This window comes from Etheostoma cragini, chromosome 4 (genome assembly GCF_013103735.1).
Source record: "Etheostoma cragini isolate CJK2018 chromosome 4, CSU_Ecrag_1.0, whole genome shotgun sequence".
NCBI lineage: Eukaryota > Metazoa > Chordata > Actinopteri > Perciformes > Percidae > Etheostoma > Etheostoma cragini.
In genome coordinates this window covers 22,246,592-22,272,222 of record NC_048410.1, presented here as the reverse complement: position 1 = coordinate 22,272,222, position 25,631 = coordinate 22,246,592, and the positions used below count along the sequence as shown (strand labels likewise).

Below are 25,631 nucleotides of genomic sequence, written 5' to 3'. Positions count from 1 at the left end.
GCCCCAAGCCGGCAACAAGAGAGAGAATACTCACTTAGGGAACCAACACTCCAGTGTTTATGCAGCTCACCTCTTATCAATCATCACAGTGTAACTTGCTCTCAGCAATGGTCTGGGTACCTCCACTCACCTCACAAAAACACCAACCCCCCTCCCCCTCAATCATATAACGAATGGCATCAATAATGTGGCAAGGCTGCCAAGATATACAAATGATTCAGAATGGGTCAAAGTCTAAAGGCTAGAAAAAAACTCAGTTTAATTCACTTTCTTTCACTCTCCTGCGGCTCAATAGAGTTTTCATGAATTTTAAAAGGTATATCCACCTGTTCATGTATGACAACAGCATCAGTCACAGGGGATACAGCCATAAGGCAATGGGCCCTATTGTAACGATTTAAGCGCACGGCGTGAAGCGCACCGCGCAGTTACATCTAGGGCGTGTCCAAATCCACTTTTGCTAGTTTGACGGCAGAAAAAAAGCAAAGTGGTTCAAAAGGTTTGTATTTAGTGTCTTCAGTAATAAAAGCCAGGCATGTTTGGATCTTGGCACATTGCTATTATGATGGCAGATTTGCACCTTGATATTTTTATTTTTAATCTTTTCAATTCAATTTAATTCAAATTTATGTATATAGCTGACAGACAAAGAGAGACATAGAGAATTGTAGCAGAAGGTGCAGAGGGTCGAGCAGGAACATGGAGGCAGCGGGTGACTCCAACCACAGATCCAGAGCCAGAAACACCTGCAGGAAGCAATAGGAGGAGAGAGGAAAGGGGCGAGAGAGCTCAAGACTCCGGGAAAGGGAAGAAGTTGAGTTAGTAACATGCATTAATGGAATGAGGTTAGACATAGATGGAGAGAAGGAGGAAGAGAGAGGTGCTCAGTGCATCATGGGAAGTCCCCCAGAAGTCAAGTGTATTAGTGTGTGCTGCTGCGTTTTCCTGTGTGTGTGTAACAAGCATGTGCGCACGCTGTGGATAAGCCTAGGCGCATTTTACTAATGTGCTATTAACATAAAAATGAAAAGTTGAGTTACTGACATTAGACCAGGTTTTTGTTGGTCAATGGTGCAATCACTTTCTGCTCCCTCAAGATAGCAATTCTTCAAGAACTCCCCTGAACACACCTCCCTGTAAGAACAGCACGCCCTTGGGCGCAAGATGGGTGCAGGTGCATTTGCTATATAAACAGGATGGGAAAATAACCACTGTGTAGGTCTTAAAATAGCAACAACACATTGGGCTTTGCGTTGGGCTTTGCTTTGGGCTTTGTGCCATGCTGCGTCGTGTGCAAGATGGAGCTTAATGAGTGTTTCCACCAACAGGTGCTGCCTTTCCTTGTGTAGTCAGGAAAATTCCCATTGGTAAAAACAAATGTCCTACTAAGAATACAGAACATCTACTCAAGGGTGTAACTTTGGGTTTGACATTGGGGGGTTGAGATCTCAACTGTGGAGCAAAATTTAAATTTTGAGCTTCAAAACACTTTTTCTACAACAATCTGTGCTTTTTCTTCATCAATTTATAGTGTAAATGTCTTTATTTATGTAAAGGAAATTATAATAGGGGTCGGGGGTTGCACTGGCCAGTTTTGTTTATTGGTGGGGTGGGGGTTTTAACCCCCCTATTCCCCCCAGTAAGTTACGCGTATGCATCTACTACATCATACAATCAGACAGCTAAGAAAAAGCCGCACTGCTTTTTATGGCAGTTGAATTGTTTTGACACGATGTGTTGAAGAAAAAGAGTTTCTGTTCAGTCAAATATCATGACGTTGTATAGCAAATGAACAATCCTTTTTTCTTACTTTTAAATAAAACTGTCGAACTCTGGGTGAAAGATGAACAAAAAGAGGCATAATTTATTTTGTCATTTAGACATTTATTTAAAAAATGTATTTGGAATGAGTGTAGTTTGATCCACAAGCTGTCAACCAAAAGCAATGACGTAAACTGTGATTTAACTAAATATTCTAGGAATGCTGCTGGTCCTCAACGTCTGGCTGACAAGCTGAATGAATTTTACTTTAGGTTTGAAAAGCACACAGTCACACCCCTCCCCCACACCAACTCACTAACTCACACTTCAGTTAGCCACCTTCACCCACCTGTACGCTGTCACCTCCCCCCCCCCCCCCCCCCCCCCCCCCCCGTGACCCCTCATTTGCACTCATGATCTGTGAAGTGGATGTGCACCAGCTCTTCCAAAGGCAGAAGATCAGAAAGGCTCCTGGCCCAGACAATGTGTCACCATCATGCCTGAAAATCTGTGCAGACCAGCTGGCCCCCATCTTTACTCAGATCTTCAACAGATGACTGGAGCTTTCGGAAGTTCTCCTCCTGCTTCAAACTGCCACAATCATCTCAGTCCCCAAAAAACCCTCCATCTCTGGACTAAATGACTACAGACCTGTTGCAATGACATCTGTAGTCAGATGTGATGTCCTTCAGGTGTTGGCCCTCCTGAAGGACATCACATCTGTGTCTGCTGTGGAATCCTTCAGGTTTCTGGGATCCACTATATCCCATGACCTAAAGTGGGAGCCCAACACTGACACCATCATCAAAAAGGCCAAGCTTAGGCTGCACTTCCTGTGCCAGCTTTAGAAGCTCTACCTGACTAAGGAGCTGCTAGTCCACTTCTAGACAGACATCATCCAGTCTGTCCTCTGCACGTCCATTGGTGTCTGGTTTTGATCTGCCACCAAAAAGGACAGGAGTAGACCACAACGGACAGTTAGGACTGCAGAAAAGATCGATGGTGCCAACCCGCCCTCCATTCATGACCTATACTCTTCCAGAGTCAGGTACCAGGGAGGAAACATCACTGCAGACCCATCTCCCCGCGGACACAACCTGTTCCAGCTTCTCCCCTCTGGTAGGCGCTACAGAGCACTGTACGCCAAAACAAACAGACTCAAGAACAGTTTCTTTCCACAATCCATCACTTTGATAAACAGCTGATTTCGGACTCACAGTGTCAGGTTCAATTCTTGTGCATTAACCCAGCACCACTGTCTATAATCAGTCTGTTTACTGGTTCCACTAATTATTTATTCATCATTCACATTCTCCATTTCAGAGCTATTCATACTGTTCATACTGTGATATAAAACTTACATAATAACATAATAATATTTATTCTAGCACCCTTTTCACTATGCTCCATAACTAAAATAATAATAACTATTATGGTTATAATTTACTCCTGCATACTTTGCATTCTTCATTGCACTATTGTCTCAACTTGGGTATATAGTCTCTGTTAATAGTGTGTATAATTTTTTTTTGTATGAGTAATTACATTGTGAGAAATACGATCCAATGCAAAATTCCTTTTATGTGTCCTCATACCTGGCAAAGTAAGCTAATTCTGATTCTGAATTTTGAAACAATAGAATGATGGGAGGATTATCACCTGTTATGATCCATGGAAAGTGCATGCTGATGAATTTGGCAGAAAGTGCAAGGTTATCCTGGTTCTTCCTCTTGTGTATGGTTCTCTGGTCTTCAGTCTCTACACAGATTAGACGGCGGTGCTGGCCTTGAGGTACGGTGCCATGTCCATGGGATTATCCCACTTTAACACAGCTCCCACTGCGCTGACCCACAGATTTAAAATTGAAGTCCTGACTCCTGCTTGACAAGGTCTGCTCTACAGGCCAGAGTACCAAATTTAAGGATTACCATAGGGCACAAAGCTCTGAAGTACACTGACATGAATGGCGCTGCAAATGTCTTGGAATGATCCTCTCTTCTCATCTTTATGCTGCAGTCCAACACTGAAGTGGGTCTGCATCCCCATAGTCTTAAGTAAATCTGCAGTTCCTGCAGCATTGTGATGTAAAGGTCTATTAGGCAGTCTGAAAGAGGTATTTAAATGCATATTTGTATAATCCAATACGCTATGGATGTAACTGCCATAACATTGTCACTACATTCATTTGATAAGTCATTTGAAACAATGGCTTCAATTAAAAACAAATAAATAGCATGATTAAAAAAACTTTTATTTTTTTGCTTCATGTATCTTGAAAGAAATAAGACCCTCCTTTCTTTGTAGTAATTTGTCATAGGACAAAGATGTCATGGAGTCATCTATTATTCATTTCATGTTTGGCCTGTACTCCTCAGACAATAGTTCTTTTTTTGTAGAGCTGGGAAAGGAACAATGTGTGCACTCTGCTGTGAATTCTCCACTGAATTCTTGACAAGGCCGGGAAGATAAAGCAAGCATCACCTAGTCAGATCTCAATGTGTTTGATTGTGAAGGTAGAATATATGTCTGCATGCAAATAAGGATGCCGTTTTTGCTGTTTAAAAAAAAAAGGGTACTTGCACTTGTACAGGAGTCATTCTTGATGCCTACTATCTCAAACATCTCTCTCAGATAAGGACGAAGCTGATCGGGAATGTCTTGTTGCTTGTCTGCTTAATCTCTGGGATCTCTGTTTTCTTCATTTTTTATAATGTTGCCATCCATACTATGTGCTAACGTGGATTTGCCGCAAATTAATGCAGAATGCCGCCAAATCTGTTTAGTCATCTGTGCAACCTAGCTAACAGGTGAAGAACACAAACAACCAAATCACTAGCTAACTTTCTAACTTTAAATGTGCAAGAACTATAGACCAATACAACAACAGGCTTAAAAGAACTGACAACACAAGTTATACGACTTACAGTTCTTAAAGATACACAAACACACACACAATCTCAGCTGATTATCCCCCGGACAGCTAGTCTTTTTTTTCTTTTATCTCACTTTTTTCTCAGTGTCCACGCTATTCTCTGACATGACAACCTCTTGTACAAAACTAAAGTAACGAGTCAATTTTGTAAAATGTAAGGAGTAGAAAGTACCGATAGTTGTGTTAAAATGTGAATAGTAAAAGTAAAAAGTTGTGACAAGAACAAATAGTAAAGTAAATCTACTTGAAGACAGTAATGAAGTATTTGTACTTCCCATCTCTGCTTTGGACAGTAAGGTTGTCTTCAAAGGTAGACAGACAGTTTAACTCCTCTTTACGTAGACACTGCACACATTTAAATCCCCTTTTTAAACAAAGCTGCAGCTATTTTTCACATTTAGCTAATCCCAATTATCTTTAAATGCAATGCTCATCCACAGTTTGCCTTCGGTCACAATGTTGGCATATTGACTACATTATGCATTCTAAACATAAATAAGCACATGGAAATAGACTGTGCTGGCTGAGCGGTTGATATGGAATGTCTTAAGGAGGACATCGAAATCTTCCAGTAGCGAGCCCTGAGGTCACCGGCAAATTAAAGTCTCATCATTATCTGACTTTTCTCATGTTGTTTATACCATATAAAATGAGTGTTTGTAAGGAATGGGTGAGACATTTCTAGCTGCGGGCACTCAATGTGCCAGTGTGCATTAAAAAAAATAATTAATAAAGTACAGTGGTAGCCTGGAGAATCCGGCTCGTTACAGAAAGTTTCCCAGTTTCAAGACTCACTTGAGTTGGGAGAGGCTGGTTATAAGGGGCTGAATTTACTTTGTAGCAACTGTCAGCATGCCCCTGAGCAAGGCACTAAAGGCAAATTCTTTAGCCCTGAAGGCTAGGCAAGTGACACTATTACAGTGAAAATATGTGCATGTATAAAAAGGTACGCCCTCGTGGCACTGTAAGCCATTTCAGTGCTTCTGTAGTCGACCCAGTGGAGATGCACTCTAGCAGCGTTGGACAGCTCCCATGTGTTAATGTGTAAATGACTGTTCACCTGGCTCTAACCTCGCATGGTGTTCCTGAAGCCATTTCTGTTAATGTTCTGTGAATGTGGGAAGTATGTTTCTCTTACATTGGAAAAAAAACAGTGAGCTACTATCATAAGTTCCAGATAAGAGGAGCTCTGTTAAATATGTACAATAAAGTATTGATACAGATTGGATTTAAATTATTACTTTGTGATCACAGCAGTGAACTTCTGCAGTGTCCACTGTTTTCATACAAAGTTTATATTTCATGGAAAATCTAGAATTTAATATAAATCAAAGCTGTGGCAGTAAGGGTGTTCTCTGTTGTAAAGACACAAGTAAGGCATGTTTAAAGGAAAATGATTTTAAGAAGGCGTTCAGCGTTATTGCATTGTAGCATGATACGTTTTTTGGTTGTACTACCATAATTATAGAAAACACAATAACCTACTGATGTAAATATATTGTGAAGACGCGCTCTGTGCAAACCACTATAGCCAAAATACAGCATCAATGCCCGAAGTGACAACTACAAGAGATCATATTTTCACACATCTGTATCCATCTTTCAAGAATATATTTTCTTGTACTAAGCAGCAATGACCAGATTAATTTGACACCAGCTTTCATCATGAACATTTTCATTTTCACTAGAAAAATAAACTAAAGATTTCACACAGACACACATATTTAAGCATTCTGTTGAGAGAATAGGGTTGCAAACACACCAGAAAGGGTTGTTATGCTTTCTAAAGAAGCCCTTTCTCAGCATACAAAACAGCAACATAAAACATGCAAAACAGGTTTAGCAGGTAATGAGAATTAAAATGGACATCCGCTACTACAAGCCCTTTACAAAGGATTATGTATTATGAGCTGAAGGTCAGGCTTGCAATGTGATAAGGTATACAGGATTCATAAACTTTAGATTTGTGTACACACTTTGAGCAGAAATGTATGCTACAATTGCCAAATTAAGAAAGCTGCATTTGTAGAGAAAATGATGCTGCAAGAGACTTCAAGGAAAATAATATCACTGTCGCTTGGAATTCTTTTCATCTGGCTTTTTTGATGCAAAATTGGTTTGGTGCTGCAGAGCACTTAACAACATCACAGGGTCTGTGAAATATTTTTCTTTCTGCACACAATCTCGTTTTGGGGGACTGCTTTTGTTAGTGACTACTGTACATGTGCTTCTTGGTTCAATGTTATCTTATGAGTGCAGTATTGAGATCAGTGTGTACAATGGCTCTATTCCACAGACAATTTCACTGCTCGTAGATCACCATTTAGTCGTGTCAATAAAAATCTAATTCTGTTTACAAAATCATCGCACGCACGCAGACACACATACACACATCAAACACATTGAACCACTTGAAAACAACTGCGATCATGATGTTTAGAAGGTATACCACAGCCATTGTCTTTAGGGCGTTTGCATTTGATAATAAGAAGTACACATCCATCCATTGAGTTTATCTGTAACATGAAATCTTACGAGGTACAATTCCAGTGAAATGTTATCCCATCAGCTCTTTAAACATGCATGATGGATAGATAGATAGATAGATAGATAGATAGATAGATAGATAGATAGATATTTATTGATCCAAATAAAATGGAAAATTACAGTGTTGCAGCAGCAAAATCAGTCACACTTCAAAGAATACGATATATACATACATACAATATAATAATAGGATAAAATACAAGAACAAATATTTGAATATCTACAAGTTGAGAATATAATAATATTATAATTATAATACTAAATAAATATGATCAATCATAAAGCAGATCGGCACACAGTGGTGGCGTCCTTACACCGGGACTTGGCTGGATCACGCAGTGTTGGTGTCATTCAACGAGGTGATCATCGTCCTGAAAACCGACACAGGCACAGAAGCACGGAGGCCGCCCAGCTCAATACGACGCTACACTGACCAGGTGGCCAGCAGAAAGTGGCAGTCGGTGTTCAATTCCTCCACGCTTTGCTCTGTACTCTCTCTGATGTAGAGCTGGAGATGGACACAGAGAGGGTCTTTCTTATCCACATGGTCGGGATCATAGCCATAAATAACAATTTAGCTAAACAAAACACATAATGTACAGCTGAGGCAGATGAGGAATGTTTGCAGGTATTTCACCATAAACCAAATTAATAAAAAAAATTAAATTTCTCCACGACAATAGCGCTAGAAGATGAGTCCTGTGATCACTAAAGTAACTGCAATTTGTCCTGAAGAGATAATTTACGTCTGTAGTAAATGGCATCGCATTTCACTGGGAAGTTTTCAATACATTCCACTCAAAAACACGTCATAGTGAGGCTAGAGGAAAAGTCTGGAATCACTAGAGAGTAGGATTCATCATCTGGGGACCGTTCATGTGTGCACAAAATTGTACACCAATCCATCCAGATGTTAAGATATTTCAGACGATGAGTAAACGGTGGCCTGCTGGTAGTGCTAGGAGATAAATCAAAGGATCATCAAATTAATGTCAATCCATCCAAAAGCTGTTGAGATATTTCAGTCTGGACCAAAGTGGTGTACCAACAAACCAATACTGCCTAGAGCTTTGCCGCTAGCATGGCTAGAAATCAACAAAGTGGTGCTGTCTTAGAGTTGTAATATTTCACTAAACTGAAAATACCTGGTATCCTGAATATGTCCCACAGGACAGGCTGTTGAACCCAGGATAACCTCAAAATACTTATATGAGATAACATTGAACTCACTGTAGACATCAGGTCCCTGTCTGTTTTTACAATGATTACTCTAAGCTCTGTTTGTGCTGGAGTAAGGGAGCTGCCAAAATGGTTTGTGGGTATTCTCTGCTGAATTGGGTGACTAGCGTCTGTCCTGCTGGTTTACCTGCTGGCGCATTTAACAGCTTTTCCAAGAATTCATGCATTGTGAAATCCAAACATGCTGTTCAGAGTGACAAGTGAAAGGTGGGTCAAATTGTCACAGCAACTTCTGTTCAGCATCTAAATAAGTTAATTAGAGGAAGTCTTTAAATGGAGTGACTCTGAGTAGTGTAAACAAGGCTTAGACTATTTAGAGCATGTGGTGAATAAACACCACGGACTACATTTTCAAAGTGAATCAACCTTTTCTGACGCTCTCCATAAGAACTGTAACTTCACAAACTCATGATCCATTTCAAGATGTGGTGTTAGATTGTATTGTTTTCTGAGCTGTTCCTGTTATTTTGTCAATGTCTGGGTGTTTTTTTTGTTTAATAACAGATTTTTGCCAATATATATTAGAGTCTTAGCAAAATCTATTTCCTGAATACCAACATTGTCCTGAAGAGTGGGGTGAATACAGATCCCATGTGAATGGAAAATACCTAAACAATAGCTCATCCTTTGGGCTGGACACATCCCTCAATTCATGAACCAGACAACGGCAATGATAACAAAATCTTCCAAACAACTCACACACATGTTCGTCTCAGATTTAGAATATTTATAAACGTATTGAAAATGTACTCTGTGTTTTTTTTAAATTATTATTTCTGTGCATCTATTCTACCGGGACTTGTGAACATCAACACATTAGCAAAAACAAAACACTTGACATATTGTTTTTAATTTATTTTATTTTTTGCCTTCCTTGGTAGCCAGTTTTTTTTTATTTATACCATATGAGTTCACAAATGGTGTTTGTATCACCTTCCCACATTAGTTCGCCCACTAAAGGCTGCTTTCCATAAATCAAATGAAACACTGTTGATGTTGCATCATGAAAACATCTTATAGGGTGATAGGAAAGCAGGCGAATCAATCGGTCAATTAGAAGATGAAAGCAGCTGCTTCCTCTGCACTGTTTTGTCAGCGTTTCATTGGTGAGGAGGTGATGATGACAAATGGACAGCGGCCCTTCGTCTCCTGTAGTCAAGGTTTTCTCCTGGACGGGCACCATCGCAGGCTTGGTCTCAAGGGTAGGGATGGAAAGACAGTTAGGGATTTAAGAGACTTATTCAGTCGTTTTAAAATACACTTTACTTCACAAATCAGTCTTGAGGTTGCACTTATTTTGCAGTTCTTTGCAGAGTTTTTTATGAAAATGTACCACTAGGTTTGCATTCATTATGTATAACAGAACACTCAACATGTTTTCTACAACCCGGCATAATAAATGGGCAAAATGGGCTTGTTTGTTGTCCGCATATTTTGCCCATATCTCTGCAGTTGGGATTCCGCAGCTCTGTTATCGCTCAGGCAGGGCAGCTTAAGGGCTTGGGTTTTCCTCCTTGGAAGCTCCTATGCTCCCAGGCAACAGGTCCTTCTAATGATGGGAGATTTTGCTTGTGGCACGTCAATTATGGTACAGAAATACTCCCGAGCAGCTGTGTATACTTTCCTGAGGCTTAGCATTTCTCTCATAAGAGGTTTTCTGTGCTACTGCAGGTCCCCTCCTCCCACTCACAGGATCTCTCATAATAGCACCAATAAAATATTAAGCATAAAATACACACCAGCTAATCATTTCTCCGAGTTCACTCTACAGGAACTTCTTAGGCAGAAAAACAACACATGGTTTTTCTCTTCAGTGAAGAGACATTTAATTTCACAATTTGACAAGAAGACGAAGGTAGACCTGTGAGTGATCCAGAAGAGCAGCTTTGCAGCTTGCCAAACTGACCTCGTTTCCACAGAAACACAAAAGAAAGAGCAGCAAAGTGAAAATAGTAGGTAGCCCCTGTATGGCGCCTACATTTTTTCTTCTTTTTAATTAACACCGTTTAAATATAAGCAGCGGGCTGTTTACACAGGAGAGGTCAGAGGTACGGAAAACCCAGAGAACAGAGAATTAACAAGAAGTTTCTCAAGCTCTCAGTTTGAGGAAAAAAAGGTCCTACTTAAACATAAGGAGTACTACCAACATGTTGATTACCACAACTTTATTATTTGTATTATTATTTTGATTTTTCTTATTTTTCACATTAACATATTTTTCACTTAGGGATAGATCTCCACAACAAACTTAACTTCACATACATTTGACATACTGGATTAGTGTATGGCCTTACAATGCTGAAATGGCTAACTTCTTATCATGCAGTTGCTTATTTAGACCCATCTAGCAGATACAAAGCAACATCAGCATTTATTCACTATTGCTCAGCTCCATTTTGCTCTCCACCAACCCATGAGGGAATATCTGACTGGTATAGCTGCTGAATGCTTCACTACATCTTCACCATCTATTTGCTAACGTTGCCTGTTAGGTGCTGGGCAAGTATTGTACTGTCGGTGTTAATCTAGTTGGTTGCCATGACTGAATATGACGCTGATGCAAGCGTTGAGACTGAACCAAAACCATAAAGCTGCGATCCTTTAACCCAAAACAACGAGCTGAAAGATGCTAACAGCAACCCTTTTACATATGTATTTGATTTATTGTTCACATAAAAATAGTTACAAGTACCGCTCTTAATTATGTTGTGATGGATAGGTGTGTTTTAAATCTAGTGACATGTTGGTGTAATTGGCTTTGAGCGATTCATTCTAAATGCAGAGGGGGATATTGAATGCTAAATTGCCCCTGTTTTGTTGCTCGTTGTTGCATAAACTTTGAGTTGCACTAGGAGGCCTCTTTGTCATTTTTAAGGGGATCAGTGTTGCCAAAGCTTGCTTGAAAACTCAGTCAATTTGGTGGCAATGAACTATGACACTATTACGAGGTCAATTAGGTAGGCTACAGTCTAAAGCACTCCTATTCTTTGGACTTAGCGTGCAGACTCAGCTCTGCCCAAGGCATTTCTGTGCTGTAGTCACATGAAAGAGGTCAGGCTGAAGTCAATTGGCTTGATTGAAACTGCTGCCCTTGCTTTAGAGGAGAGGTGAAAAATAAAATAGAACATTATACAGCCATGTCGTTTTCTTTGTGTCTTGCACTTTGAAGAGGCATTGTGGTGACGCACATCTGTTAATGGGGGTATCTGTGGTGATCTCTTTGAAGAGCAGACTGGAGGGGCTCTGTAATTGAAGTCACATTTTCTTCACTTAACCCTTGTGTTGCCTTCCTGTCAACCGTGGAAAAATGTTATCGCTTTTTCTGACATTTTTGTCACTTTTTCAATGTTGTGGTTGCTTTTATTGATGTTTTTTCTAAAGTTGTTTGATATTTCTAATGTTGACATTTTAAGCTTTTTTTTCAAAGGCCAATTTTTTTTATGATGAAACTAAAAATGGGTCAAATTTGACCCAAAGACAACATGACAACCCTTGGCATTGTCTTTTTTCCAACACTTGCTCTTTCTTCTGCCACTCTTTTTTTTGCAATTATTGACATTTTTCCCCCCTGACATTTTTGAAGCTTTTTTTTGTCATTTACCAATTTTAATTTCAAATGCTAAACAATGGAATAAAACACACACATTTACTTAAAATAGGGAACTAATCATTTATTTTACTTGGAAAGAGCATTGGTGGACTCATCCACATTACTTGTTTTGACAGTTTAGTTGAAAGAATCACAAATTTCAAATTCAAATATAGAAACTTTGAAAATGGGTCAAATTTCCCCAGAGGAAAACAGGAGGTTTAAATGTGAAATGGCAGACATGTTGAGGGATGATTCATTCTGGCATTGTGTTCTGATGTTTAAAAACATTACCGTGATTAGCTTTATGGAGGTGATACCATTTAAAGGTCAACTTTTACATGATGACAGGTTTTGACTCCTCCACCATGGCCTGATCCAAATGAGGTAATTTTCGTTCACAACAACATTTAAAAGCCAAGTTACTGTTACCTTAAAAAAAAAAAAAATCTTGATGAAATGATCGCTTATTTTGTCTGATAATACAGCCTACAGACATATTAGAAATCTCATTTCCAAAATATTTTTCTTTTTGATGTTTGAAAATAATAGCCGACAGGAAGGAGTTTGATCCCTCAGGGCTGCATCTGGTCATATTCGTCAAAATGTTCTATTCAGCCATGAATTCATTCAACACCATGGATGGAAGCAGTGCTCCATTGTATTGTTCCAGGTACCAAAGTACCATCAAGCTGAAAGAGACACACAAAAGAAGTGATTAAACCATTTTTGTTGTTGTTTGACATTCCAACCTGGAGCGCAAACCTGAAGAGAACAGTCTAAAAACTGCGTGAAGCCCAACATTTTAACAGACTAATGGCAGTATGGCACTTTTAACTTTGAATAGATTTTTGTTGTTGTTGACAGGAGTACTAAATGAACGTGCACTATGTTATCATGTATTAGGGAATAGAAGTTCCATTTTACTTTAAATCTAAATTCACAAAACCCGCAGAGGGTACGATACATTTTTAAGTGTGAATGCTAGGACAGCATGGGATGATTAGTGAGAAAATATCTATCAAAACATTTAGAAAAACCAACACTAGATGTTCCCTGTTCACCCTTTTGCATATGTTGGATTGTTATTCGTTTTAGGGTTCCATCTGAAGCTGCAACTGTATGCTAGATTTTTGTCAAAGCGAGAGGAGAGTTAGTACATAACTCTGAGCATAAACTATAAGTGTGCTCGCACAGACTCAACTTCATTTCCGAATCTCTGTGTGTGTGTCTATGCGTGTTTATTTTTGTTAAAAGCATAATGACAACAAGCCTTTTAATGGGAGACACTGACGTGTCAGAAGCCCGGAAGCCAGTTGTCCTCTTTACTTCGGGCTTCAGCTAATTAACTATTCTAGGAAAAAAATATTTTTGTATCTTATTATGAAGTATCACCACAGCTGCAATTAACCAAAATAAAGAAATCTGACATTGGCTTGTAAAAAGGAAACTTGTGCAATATTTAAAAGCAGACAGTTTATTTAAAAACATCAATGTTTTTGATTTCAGAGAATAAAAATTCGCCTGTACAATCTAAAATAGTTTACCCACAATGCTACCTTCTGTTGAGACAGAAACATGTCCATTCAACTCCAAAGTACGATTTTGAGGTATAAAATGTGGCCTTGACGTAATTCTGAAATTGTTTGATTAGGTTAACCCCTTGAGATGTACCATCTCGTTTTCGAGGGGGTCCTGGACAATATACCACACAAACAAAACACACAGAGCCTATAATTACAACAGAATAAGTAATAGGTCATAACATAATCATTCAGAAACAGATCATAACATGATCATTCAGAATATAGCCAACGTCTACTGTAAAGTGTCAGTGAGATTCAGTGATTCAGTAAAGAAAGAAGAGTGAGGAATGAGATAAAATAAGAACGGTGTTGAAGTCTGCATGTACAGTTAGTATGAAAGTGAGTTGCCAAGGCATGTCTAAACAGATTGGACAAAATAGACCTATTGACTGGGGAAATCCCCTTGTTACAGCAGCTAAAAAAGAAATACACAATAAATAGTAATAGAATAGGGTTAGGGTTGCTGTGTTGAAATTCATTTTTGTAAGGCATCCATGTTCTTCAGTCCTCTACATCAACAGCTCACGATATAAACCTCATCACACACAACATTACCACGCTAGCCTGCACATGAGGTGGTACACACTGTTGTCCTAAGTGCCCCTGGTGTCCAGTGTGGAGCTGTGGAGAGACAAAAGCAAGCCAAATGAAGACTAAATAGAGTACACTACATGTTTATTCATACTTTGACCTACTGAGACGATGCTAGGTAAAGATGTAGAAAGGTGTTTTGGGCTTTCAAACATAGGTCTCTGTTACTTTAATGTTTTGTGGCTACTCTCCTCCAACATCACAGATCCATTATGGGTAGGGCTGCAATGCTCGGCATTTAGCATCTGGTATGCTAAAGGGATTAGCCTACTACCACTGCTGAGGGACAATGGGGGGGAAATAATGACATCAAGGAAGTGTTCACTGTTCTCTTAGGGCCTCCATCAGTGACGGATTTTAAAATGTATTCTGTAAAGCTTATTTTTAAGATATAATCAATGATAATGCTGTCCTAGCTCCTATATGGTGGAATGATCTCCCTATTGACATCAGGACGGCCAACAGCCTACACATCTTCCGCCGCAGGTTAAAAACACATCTCTTCTGACTGCATCTTGGATGACAAAAAAAAAATAATGATTACAGATGCACTTTCAAATGGTTCTTTTTAGTTTGGGTTATTTAGAGCTAATGTGCTTGCACTTACTTCTTGCTGACTGGAGTTTGTACCTTTGCTTTGGAAAAAAATATCAGCTAAATGTAATGTAATGTAATGTTATGATCATTGTGAGTGTGAGGGAGTCTGGCCCGTAACTTTAATTAAGCAGCATTAATTGATTTATTTTGGCCATTTGGGGGCAGTGGAACAGGCTGTAAACACAGCATTTAAATCATTTTTAAAAGTGGAAAAATTGTTGGGAAACTATATTTATGCATGCAACGAATAGGTAGAAACATTAGCTTTCATTATGATTTCTAGCTAGCTGCTAACTTTGTCTGTCATTTGGTGTTGGACAAGTAGCGTGCAATCATTCTTCTGAGCTGTGTATACTGGAGACTGCAAATTGCAGATAAAAAAACAAGGATGAGAAGAATATGTGAACAAAACATTTGTAGGTTGTAAAACCAAAACAATGAGCTGAAAGACCCCAAAACACTTCGTTGAGTTGGGGGGGGGGGGGGACTGCAAAAACTATAAGCAACTTCTTTCACATTCCACAGTGTTTTTAAACCATTATAAATATGAAAAATAGATTATTACATTTTTATATTTATAGTTTCTGTATGGTAGGAAAATTGGATAATAAAAAAAAAGCACATTCAGCAATGTGAAATTATCCCTTAGAAACATACCTGGTTCTGTGCCTGGATCCAGATTTTCACCAACAAAATAAGACTTATCCCTTGGCCACTAGCTAAAGTCTCCACCAAGTTCCATTTAAATCTGTAATTAAGTTTTGGAGATAGCCTGCCAGCAAACAAAGCAACAAACAAGGCTAAAAACACAAACTCCCTGGCAGAGGCAGAATTCAATCTATTTTTTATGTTTTCAGTTATTTTGCCTTGGCAGTGTTTTTTAAAGTAGTTGTTGCGCTCTGACACAAACCATATCATGCAAATATCTGTGGTACAGCCAAATGAAGAGAGATCATACAGATTACATACAAGTAGACATTTTGTAGCACACTGTTAACATTCCTATTTTGGAAAAACAACTACCATTAGATTTATTCATCTTGTGTCTTGTGTGCTGTACATTCTAAATTGTTCTTTTCCAAATATCACTTTACAGTACATGCAACACATCACGGATCATACGACTGCTATTTCAATTTGTGCATGACTGGCATTGGACAGTGTATGTGCTCTCACTTGATTTAACACAATATTTCAAGCTGAAGTCTGAGATCTACCAACTTTTGCACGCTGCAAAAGCACAAAAATAAAACAATCCTGTAAAGTCAGAAGCATCTAGAGCTTTGAGGAAGTCAAGATGGTGCGTTCCAACTGGTTAATTATTTACTTGAGTGGCTCCGCTGACTAAACACACAAAAAGACGTGTGGTGAACAAATAGCAGGGGAAAGATGTACAATTAGGAAAGTCAGTGGAGCAGAGACACAACAAATTGTGTTTTCAGACTTAATACTATTGTATTTCTGTGGTTTAATTGAACATGAACTGAGCATGGACATAACAGATTAAAGTCTACAACCAGCCATGCTGATAGGACTTGCAGTGGAAAATGTTGCAAATGTATTTTGAAACATATGGCATCATTGGATGGGAAATTATTTTCTGGCATCTTAGACACGCAAAGGCAAGTTACACAGTATACACTTGGCACGAAAAGGGAATAATTCATAGGAAGAGATCATTTTGAATCTCCTCACATATTCATATAAAATAACCTCATGATGCAAAACAAGTAGCAAAACTGGAAGATTCCTCTTTGTATTGTATATGTAGCAGGAAGGTAAAAACATCACAGACAAAGTTACTCTTAGTTTCTCAGTATCTTTGGATATGTTGTCAGTTAGGTACTTAAACTCCTCCGTGAACCTTTCTGACTTTTCTGCAGTTCACATTCCATTTGTAATAGCACAGCTGTTGAGAATATTATAATAATAAATAGTTCACACATGTCATTTTGAATGTCATGTTATCTCAGATCATATAGAATATACATGATCCAACTGCATGCTGACAGACTACCTCATTAATCCAGCAATAACTTATCATTATTGGTGATTTAGTGCTATTTGTATTCAGCATGAAGACATCTGTGTCTTCTTGTTTTTTTTTCACTGAATAACTTTACTCCCTGGCAAAGAAGTCTTTACATAATGCATTCAAATTAGAGCAAAGATGAAAAAGCATTGTATTCAGTGGAATTAAAAAGCTGTCGTTTTTTTTTTAGAAGGACTGCTGCAAGGTTAGCAAGCTCACTGCTGTTTTTACAAGTCCTGACTTATGCAGGAAATTATAATTTTACTTTGAATTATTACATAAAAGCCATGAAATTGGAAATGGGCTGTTACAGGCAGAATGAAGGAAGTGACACCACAGTTTAAATAGAAAGCTGTTAAAGTACAGGGTTTTACACATTTAATAAAAAAAACTGATGCATCATTGATGTGAACAGGTGCCACATTCCCATTTGAAGAGGTTACTTCCCCAAACAATAGACACAAAAGAATACAGAAAAGCTATTCATGCCTTCATGCGTCTAACATTGCTTGTTCCTCTCCACAGTCCTCTGTCAGCACTAGAGTATGGTCTGGCTACACCACCTATCTATTCTGAGATGGGGGGGAAACACTCTGGCTTGTTTTATTTCTTTAATATCAATCACAACAGTCCTGGTAGGTGCCAAGTCCCATCCTTGGAGGTAGAGAGAGGGGAGGAACTCTTATGCTGGATGTCAGGCTCCATCCTGGATATGTACAGCCGTTGAGTCAGACTGTATGTGTGTTGGCTCAGCAACAATAACATTAAAGGAGAAAAGTTGATGTATGGGGGAATACATATTTAAAAACAATACAGAATCCCTGAGAGCCTTACTGCATTATGTTCCATTAGATCTTTTGAATTGTCATCTGAATTGTGTGTTTTCCTTTACATTAATAACATAGGAACTACTTTCTTACATAGGAACCCTAATAATTTGGTTTGTTTGCCTGTCAGCAGTATTATGGAAAAAACTACTTACCCAATTTTCATGAAACTTGCTGGTAGGATGTGGCATGGGCCACGGAAGAACCCATCATATATTTTTCACCCAAGTTATTTTTCTCTTTTGTTAAATTTGTGAAATTCAAATACAAAAGGAAGGCATTATTTGTTGATGTCTTGTTTTGACCTCACACACAGTATGTCTGTTGTTATCTAGAAGGCATATAAATATAAACGAAAAGCAGAAAAAGGAAGCCGCTTAGCCGTCGTGGCAAAGACAGATTACACGACTGTGGCTGTTCTGACACTGCAGCAGCTATTTGTCGCTATTAGTTTCCATTAACTTTAGTGAACACATTGTCAAGATAACCCCAGGATAGTCCTCTGCTGTGACATGTGGAAAAACTGCAAAGTGACGACGCGGTTTGCACGCTTCTCACTTATCTAACGCCATCAATTTAAGTAAACAACCCAAAATGACCGATAATAGAGCCTGTTTGAGTCAAGTGGACAAGTAGGTCATCAACACACACAAAGGGCTGAAGTGATGAAACACTGTCATGACTGCCATCAAGGCACGCACTCCCTGAAGCAGTCTCCCATAAACTCAAAGATGATGAAAAGCATCCAGACAGTAAAAGTGTGATTTTTAGGGATACCAAACATCACTTCTAGGATCAAACACATAATGCACGTCCTGTCAAAATCTGTATTACATGTCCAAGAAGAAATACAGGCATTATAGAAACCTTTAAGAAAATACCTGAAACAGCCTCAAATGCCTCCTAACAGCTTTGTCAGAACATGGGACTTGATAGTGCTGTAATGGAAACCATTTATCCATAACCTAGTCTTTTTTGTTTATTAATAAGCAATCTACCAATCATTTAACCCAGTTTCACCTCTAAATCATCTAACCAAATCTTGTTGCTCTTATTGATGCACTGTAAATAAGGGCTGTGAAATCTACAGTTGTTTACTTTAGATTTCACAGTAACATTAATTCATATGATTTTTACAGTAAAATGCTGTAACATTTACATTACAACCTTGTAAACATTACAAAATCAAAGTAGTCTAAGTATTACAGTTGCAAATCAAAGTAGTCAAAGCATTACTGTAAAAACAAATCCCAATATAGCCACCATATTACTGTTACTATAAGTAAAATACTGTATTTTTACTATTTTATCTTATGTTGTGTTTAGTTATTTTGTATTTTACAGTGAACACATGAAATACTGTAAATGGAAGTACGGTACCTTTATAGTAAGAAGAATTCACAGTAACTTGCTGGCCAATTGTTGCCAGTAAGTTACTGTAAACTTTACATTAAATTGGTTACAGTGTGGGTTTTTCCACCGGTTAGAAGAACAACTGACCAATCAGAGCTTTGCAGGTTGGATACATATATAAAAACTCTTGATTTAGCAGATTTCTTTGGTCGTTGTGAAAACAGTTACTGCTCTTAGCAATCACTACCAGAGCTTTTGTTTCTGCTGAATATTACCTGGCGTGCAAAGCAAAATAACCCTTACCTTGCATGGCAACTGGATTCTTAAGATATCACAAGATCTTGTGAGAATCGGGGGAAAACCTGTCACCCAAAAATCCATCTTGTCAAGCTTCAATGAAATGTGTTTGTGTGCTAACAGCAGCGGACAGAACCAATCAGCGTCTGGGTGAGGAGCTGCGGATGTGGGTTAGGTGTGTTTGACAGCCGTGACTCTTCATTCAAAACAACAATGGCAGGTGTGACAGACAAATGGTTCATCCAATCATCTGCCAGGTATTTCTTTTAATTGCCCAGTGCCTGCCCTTTCCTAAACAGTTTCCTATGATGGTGCGTCAGGTCATCTGGCGCGTCGGGTTGAAATAACCCTCCTTTCTAACACAAATTGGCTGAAAATAAAATAAAATGAACATATGAGGCTGGATGAGTTAACCAAAACAAAATGGCACCTTTAATCTGTTTAATAAACAGTCTATAAATCTTAAAACGGTAAGTTTTTGGCATTTCCCTCATAGGGTATTAAATGCAGCGCTGCAATGTTATACTTTTACTGTAGTGTGAGGCTAGTGCTAATTCAATAGGTTTGCAAATTTGTAGTTTCATATTCAGGCTGTGGTGTAGTTAAAAAATCTTTATTTTGTGGCAAGCAGTGAGTTCAAAACTACAGTGGAGGGCTTTTTGATCTAGTGTCTTCTCTTTTTGAAGCAATTATGTTGCATGTGTACTTACTTACTGTATCTATGCTGAAGGAAATACATATTTATATGTATAAGTAAATATATATATAAACTACTGGGCCAGATTATAAATTTGGAAAAAATGACACAGCAACCATGCGTTGATTTATTTTGTCACAAACCCTTATTAGAGCTCTTTGCAGGATTCTTTCTGATTTTGTGTGGCTGACAGAATTTTGTGTGAGGACTGGGTCAGAAATTCTTTCTGACCTTCTCAAGCATACAGTAACAAGACTGGTGACAGCTGTGCAAGACAGTTTACTGTCTCGTCTCTGTCTCAGTCCTCAAAACCTTTTTAGACATCTAAATTGGGATTTTGCTGCTCTCTCATTGAGCTGGGCTTCTAGGTGGAAGTCTGCCGAATGATAGGATTCTAGGCCACACTTTTGCCACACCCACACACACACACACACACACACACACACACACACACACACACGCAGGACAATAATTTTCAATTATTAAAATAACAATGGTAATAGCATTTTCGCTTTTGTAGTTGTTATCTGTGTGAGCTTCATGCATTAGGTTGTTAACATGACTGATAGAGAGGGAGGTGTAACTTTAATTAATTTGCAGTTGGTTGTTTAATCATTTCGTTGGTTGTTTCCTTTGATTGCTTTTTGGAGAACAACTTGTCAAGCCATGGAGTTCATCTTTTGTTTGACACTGTAAATAAACACAGACTCACTTCGGCAGAGAGTTATTTTTAAAGTTTAACTTCCCTGACTCTGGTCTCCATCCATAAAAGTGATGGGTACAGTATGTTTCCATATAGAATCTAGTGTATAAAGATATGTCTTGGAAATGTCCCCACTGTCCTGAGAGCTGCAGGATGCTAGGAAACAATCCTTCAGACAAACATGCCACACTGAGGCACTCTGAATCTCCCCATAGAAATCCTGTTGGAGAAGCACTGGAAACATTGCTTCGACTGCACAAAAACACATCACAACATCCTTTTGGGTTGATGGTTTTTATTTTTTAATCTGCTTTTGCAAGGACTCAAAGACTTGGTCATATTGTGAGTGCAGAGTGGGTCTAAGCAGGGATTCAGACCAAAAGCCTTCACAGAGTCTCTCTTGCATAATGTGTACCGTAAATGGTCATTAAATGCTCCATGCTAGCAGACATCCTCATAACGGTACGCTCTAGCATCACAAGCTACACACACATGTCTCTACAAACATCTGCCAGGTTCAACAGGTTCAATTATGACATTAAATGCAGCTTTAGCTCAAAAAGTACTTTGAAATTTTTACCCAATTTTTTTTTTTAAGTAACTTCGTGTCACATATTTAACCAAACCACCAAAAGTAAGTCACGGTAACAAAATGCGTACCTCCCAAGAACAAAAAAGAGGAAGTAAACCTAGCAGTTAGTTTTAAACATAGAACATATCGCACACTCAATAACACACATTGACCTTTTACGGGAAAGTGCCCAAACTTTACATTAAAACATGTTGAACATCAAAATACAATAAGATCCCTTATGGAACCATGGGAGAAGTAAGAAATGTTACACCAAAGATGTTATTGAGAACCTTTCAATATGAAGTCTCTGCTAAAATGTGTTCCCTGTTCATAATAATAGAGCAACAACATAAACACTACAACCCATTTTCACATCATTTACTCAAAACTGCTCAACGGCATTCTGTAGATAAAAAAGGGCTTACATCCTGAAACTGTCACAGCCAGGCTGTTTCTTTCTTAAAGAAGCCAATTATCCTGCCGGTTAGTGCAGCATTTTCCCATCTCGGTTTACGTTTTCTAACCATTCCTTGATAAACTGACAACACAATACCCTTGATTTCATTACCTCCCGTTTGTTTGCAAATCACATTAAATTCAGTTCCCACAACAAATCTGTAAATTGACATTTAATCCATTGTATGTTTCCTTCCTTTGATGTATTTAATACTGTGAAGGTATTGTTTTACAGTTTCTATTAATGATCACTTTGACATGTAGAACCTTCTGTGTGTTTAGGGGGTGTTTGTATCTCCCAGTCTGTCAAGATTCCCCGGGAGCCCAAGCAGGGAGAGTTTGACAAGGTCATCCGACGACTCAGAGAGAACCCAAATGCAAGAGTTGTCATACTTTTTGCCAGCGAAGACGATATCAGGTACGGCGTGGTAATAGCTACATAACGCTCCTTTGAAGATTTGATAAACACAACTGCAGTAGACGGGGCACAAACATGTGGGACACAGCCGTTTCAGCCCAGCTCTGCCAGACCACTGTGTAATGAATTGCAAAACAAAATCAAAGTGGAGCCTGTCGGGATGCTGACCTTATCCATGGCAACATCTGTTTCCTCACCTTTGCAGGCGGCTACTCCATGCAGCCAAAAAGGCCAACCAGACGGGTCATTTTATCTGGGTGGGTTCGGACAGCTGGGGCTCAAAGATCTCTCCGGTTGTGCACCAGGAGGAGATGGCAGAGGGAGCAGTCACCATCCTGCCCAAGCGGCAGTCCATCAAAGGTACAGAGAAGACCACTGTGCATATGTTAGATCTCCCTTTATCATAAAACAATGTGCATATGTCAGTGAAATTTTTAATGTGATGCACAGCTGTGTGTGTTTGCAGGAGGATGAAAGTGACTTTGTCACGCTTAACCATTAATCATTTAATCATCAAAGGTCTAAAACACAAACTTCTGTCAAACAAAGCAACAATGTAAATTGAACATGTGATATATTTAATCAATTTTACTGTAGAACACATCAGAGCCCTGGCTCACAGACTGAACCAACACTGTTGTTTACACTGCCACTCACTGTGTCGACGACAATAAACCCATTGATCTGTCTAGGGTTTGATCGTTACTTCATCAGCCGAACTCTGGAAAACAACAGAAGGAATATTTGGTTTGCTGAGTTCTGGGAGAACAACTTCAGCTGCAAACTCAGCCGTCACGCCGTGAAGAAAGGGTCCGGGCTGAAAAAGTGCACAAGTAAGATACTCTCCTGTTGTCAAAAAAGCTATTTAACGTTCTTTTTGTTCAAACTTTGAACCAGTGTAAGAAACATTCCTCTTATGTCTTGAGGGAGGTGACACATTTGGCCCACGGTGTGTTCTGACAGCATTATAAAAAGTGGAGCACCTATACACTAAATAGTCAAAACTATACCTATCTCACAGCTCATTTCAGTATTTCTGCTCAGTCCAATGTGTGTACCCACATAACAAGTGGATGGCTCAGCTGGGCTGCATGGTTCAAGCTTCAGGCTCAGTCAGTGCCATATGTGTTATACCGCTGTGGAGAGCACAATTTGTCTTAGCTTGGAAAAACACTGCACATTTTATAAAGATTTAAACACCAATTAAGTCATCCAACATGTATTTAGGGGACGAGGGATATAATAGTGTTACCTTGGGGTTTCCTTCCACTAATCTCCCTTATGACCTCATATTATTTCTGTTTAATTGCTTAACCATTTTGCTGCACTAATAGTGGTTAATATATAAGATGATTCATCCTAATGACAACCAAAGGGATGGACATCACAATGTCAATCTTTTGGGAGTCATGATGTGAGGCACATGCTTATTATGAGTGGCATAATTATCTACAGTGCAATGTTAATTGTTTTTCACAGGTTATCGGAGGGGCGTTCAAGATATTCCAGGCAATATTATTTAGCAGGGCCAGCAATCCTTTTTTGTTGCTGGCATTTGTGCCTGGCAACGTGCACATTTATACTTATAGAACATATAGAACCGGTTAAAACAACCAGTCGATCTCATCCATCGGCCCACACAAAGAAATGTAACTACAGTATACAGTATACACTTCCGATCAAAAGTTTGGGTTGACATTAAAATTTCCATTGCACTCAATTGTAGACAGAATACCAGCTGAGATCAGTTGCCATGTATTTTAACCAGGGCAGCAGTTTTCAGATTACATGATATGCTTACATAATTGCAAAAGGGTTCTCAAATGTTTTCTAGTTAGTTTAAAAAAATTAAACTAAACTAGAAGATTAGTAAACAGAATGTGCCTTTGGAACATTGGATGAATGGTTGCTGATAATGGGTTAATGTAGATAGCTTTAAAGATCGTCCACCCACTCACATCAGTTGGTATTCTGTCTATAATGGAGTGGTATGGAAATTTGTAAGTGATCCCAAACTTTTGACAGGTAGTATACTGTATATTATATAGATGATCACCTTAGAGCTAGCAGGCCAGCTAATGTTGGGATCAGTTTAGGTTAGCATTCACTGTCTTGACAGCACATTATAGTAGCTTCACAGACTGCAACTTTAAACAGTACATGTTGTACTTCACAGATTTCCCGTTTTGCATTTGTAAAACTAGCTCGCAATAAGAAACTGATGCAAAAATACAGAAAAGTTACTTATGTAGGCTATTAACGAGATCCTAAACAATGTCTTTCAAAACACACACTATGTTACAACATGTGTAACCCAGTTATCCAGTAATCATAATACACACATTTGCATTATCAAGTTTGAGTTATATTTACAAACAAACAGAAATTAAATTTCAGATATAATTTATTCAGCCTTGGGAAGCTATGTCATTGAGCCCTACATTAAGCATGCATACTTAAAATGAAAGCTAATTCTAGTTGAAATTTAAAGATGGTTTCCTTCACAGCAAGGACAGAATAATGTGCAACGAGTAAAGATAATGATAAACAGTAACATACAGTAAATATGGCCTGAGAGGAATACACAGGAGGGCGACACCCCACATACATCAGCACATCATTACAGGACACAAAGTCGGAAAATCACCCACTCACATTCGTACTTAAGGGCAATTTTCAGTCCTTTGTCTGGCTGAATGATGCGTCTTTAGGCGGAAACCACACACACTCCAGGGAATCAAAGCAAAGACCTTCTTTCTGTGAGGTGACAGTGCTAACAACTGAGACACTGCACTGCCCTGGATATGTGTATGCACAATCTGCATACGCTGCTTTCCACAAACATACTGGTATTTTTAAACATGTCGTGACAGTATTGGAACAGTACGTCCACACAAGGTTTATAATTCTTTTTTTTACAGACTTGAAAAAGAAAACATCAAAGAGGGAATCTGGACAACATACAGTATTTTTTTCCTTTTTAAAATGTTCTAGCAGATTTCAGAGCAGCATTTATGAACATGTGCAGTAACATTTTTCCTTCAACAAGTACATCGACAAAGCATACAGTAATGCAAGTGTTTACATTTAAATTATCAGGTCTTAGATAGCAATTACTATTTATAGCATTACTGGAAATGGGGTTTATGAAATAATAAAACATCTCTGTGTGGGGAGGCTGGGTAGTTCACTTGCAGAGCATGCGTCCCCATGTACAGAGACTCAGTCCTTACCACAACAGCTGCAGATTCAAATCCGACCTGTCATTCACCTTCTTTCTCCCCTTTCATACCTTAGCTCTTCTATCAAATAAAGGCATAACATGCTCAAAAAGAAACTCACGCAATACAGTACAACAGTACTACATTCTACAGCTTCCAAAATGACAATAAAGCTGAATCAACACCTCTCAAAACAGATTCAACTAAAGAC

General features: G+C 38.7%; 1 protein-coding gene across 1 annotated transcript in view; it reads left to right on the top strand.

Annotated features, from left to right (window-relative positions):
* LOC117943019 (metabotropic glutamate receptor 4-like) overlaps positions 1-25,631 on the top strand; it is a 144,285-nt gene that overhangs the window by 79,351 nt on the left and 39,303 nt on the right. The window contains exons 3-5 of the mRNA XM_034868884.1: positions 22,064-22,199; positions 22,405-22,559; positions 22,892-23,032. Coding sequence (XP_034724775.1) covers positions 22,064-22,199; positions 22,405-22,559; positions 22,892-23,032 — 432 coding nt within the window. The remainder of the gene's footprint in view (positions 1-22,063; positions 22,200-22,404; positions 22,560-22,891; positions 23,033-25,631) is intronic.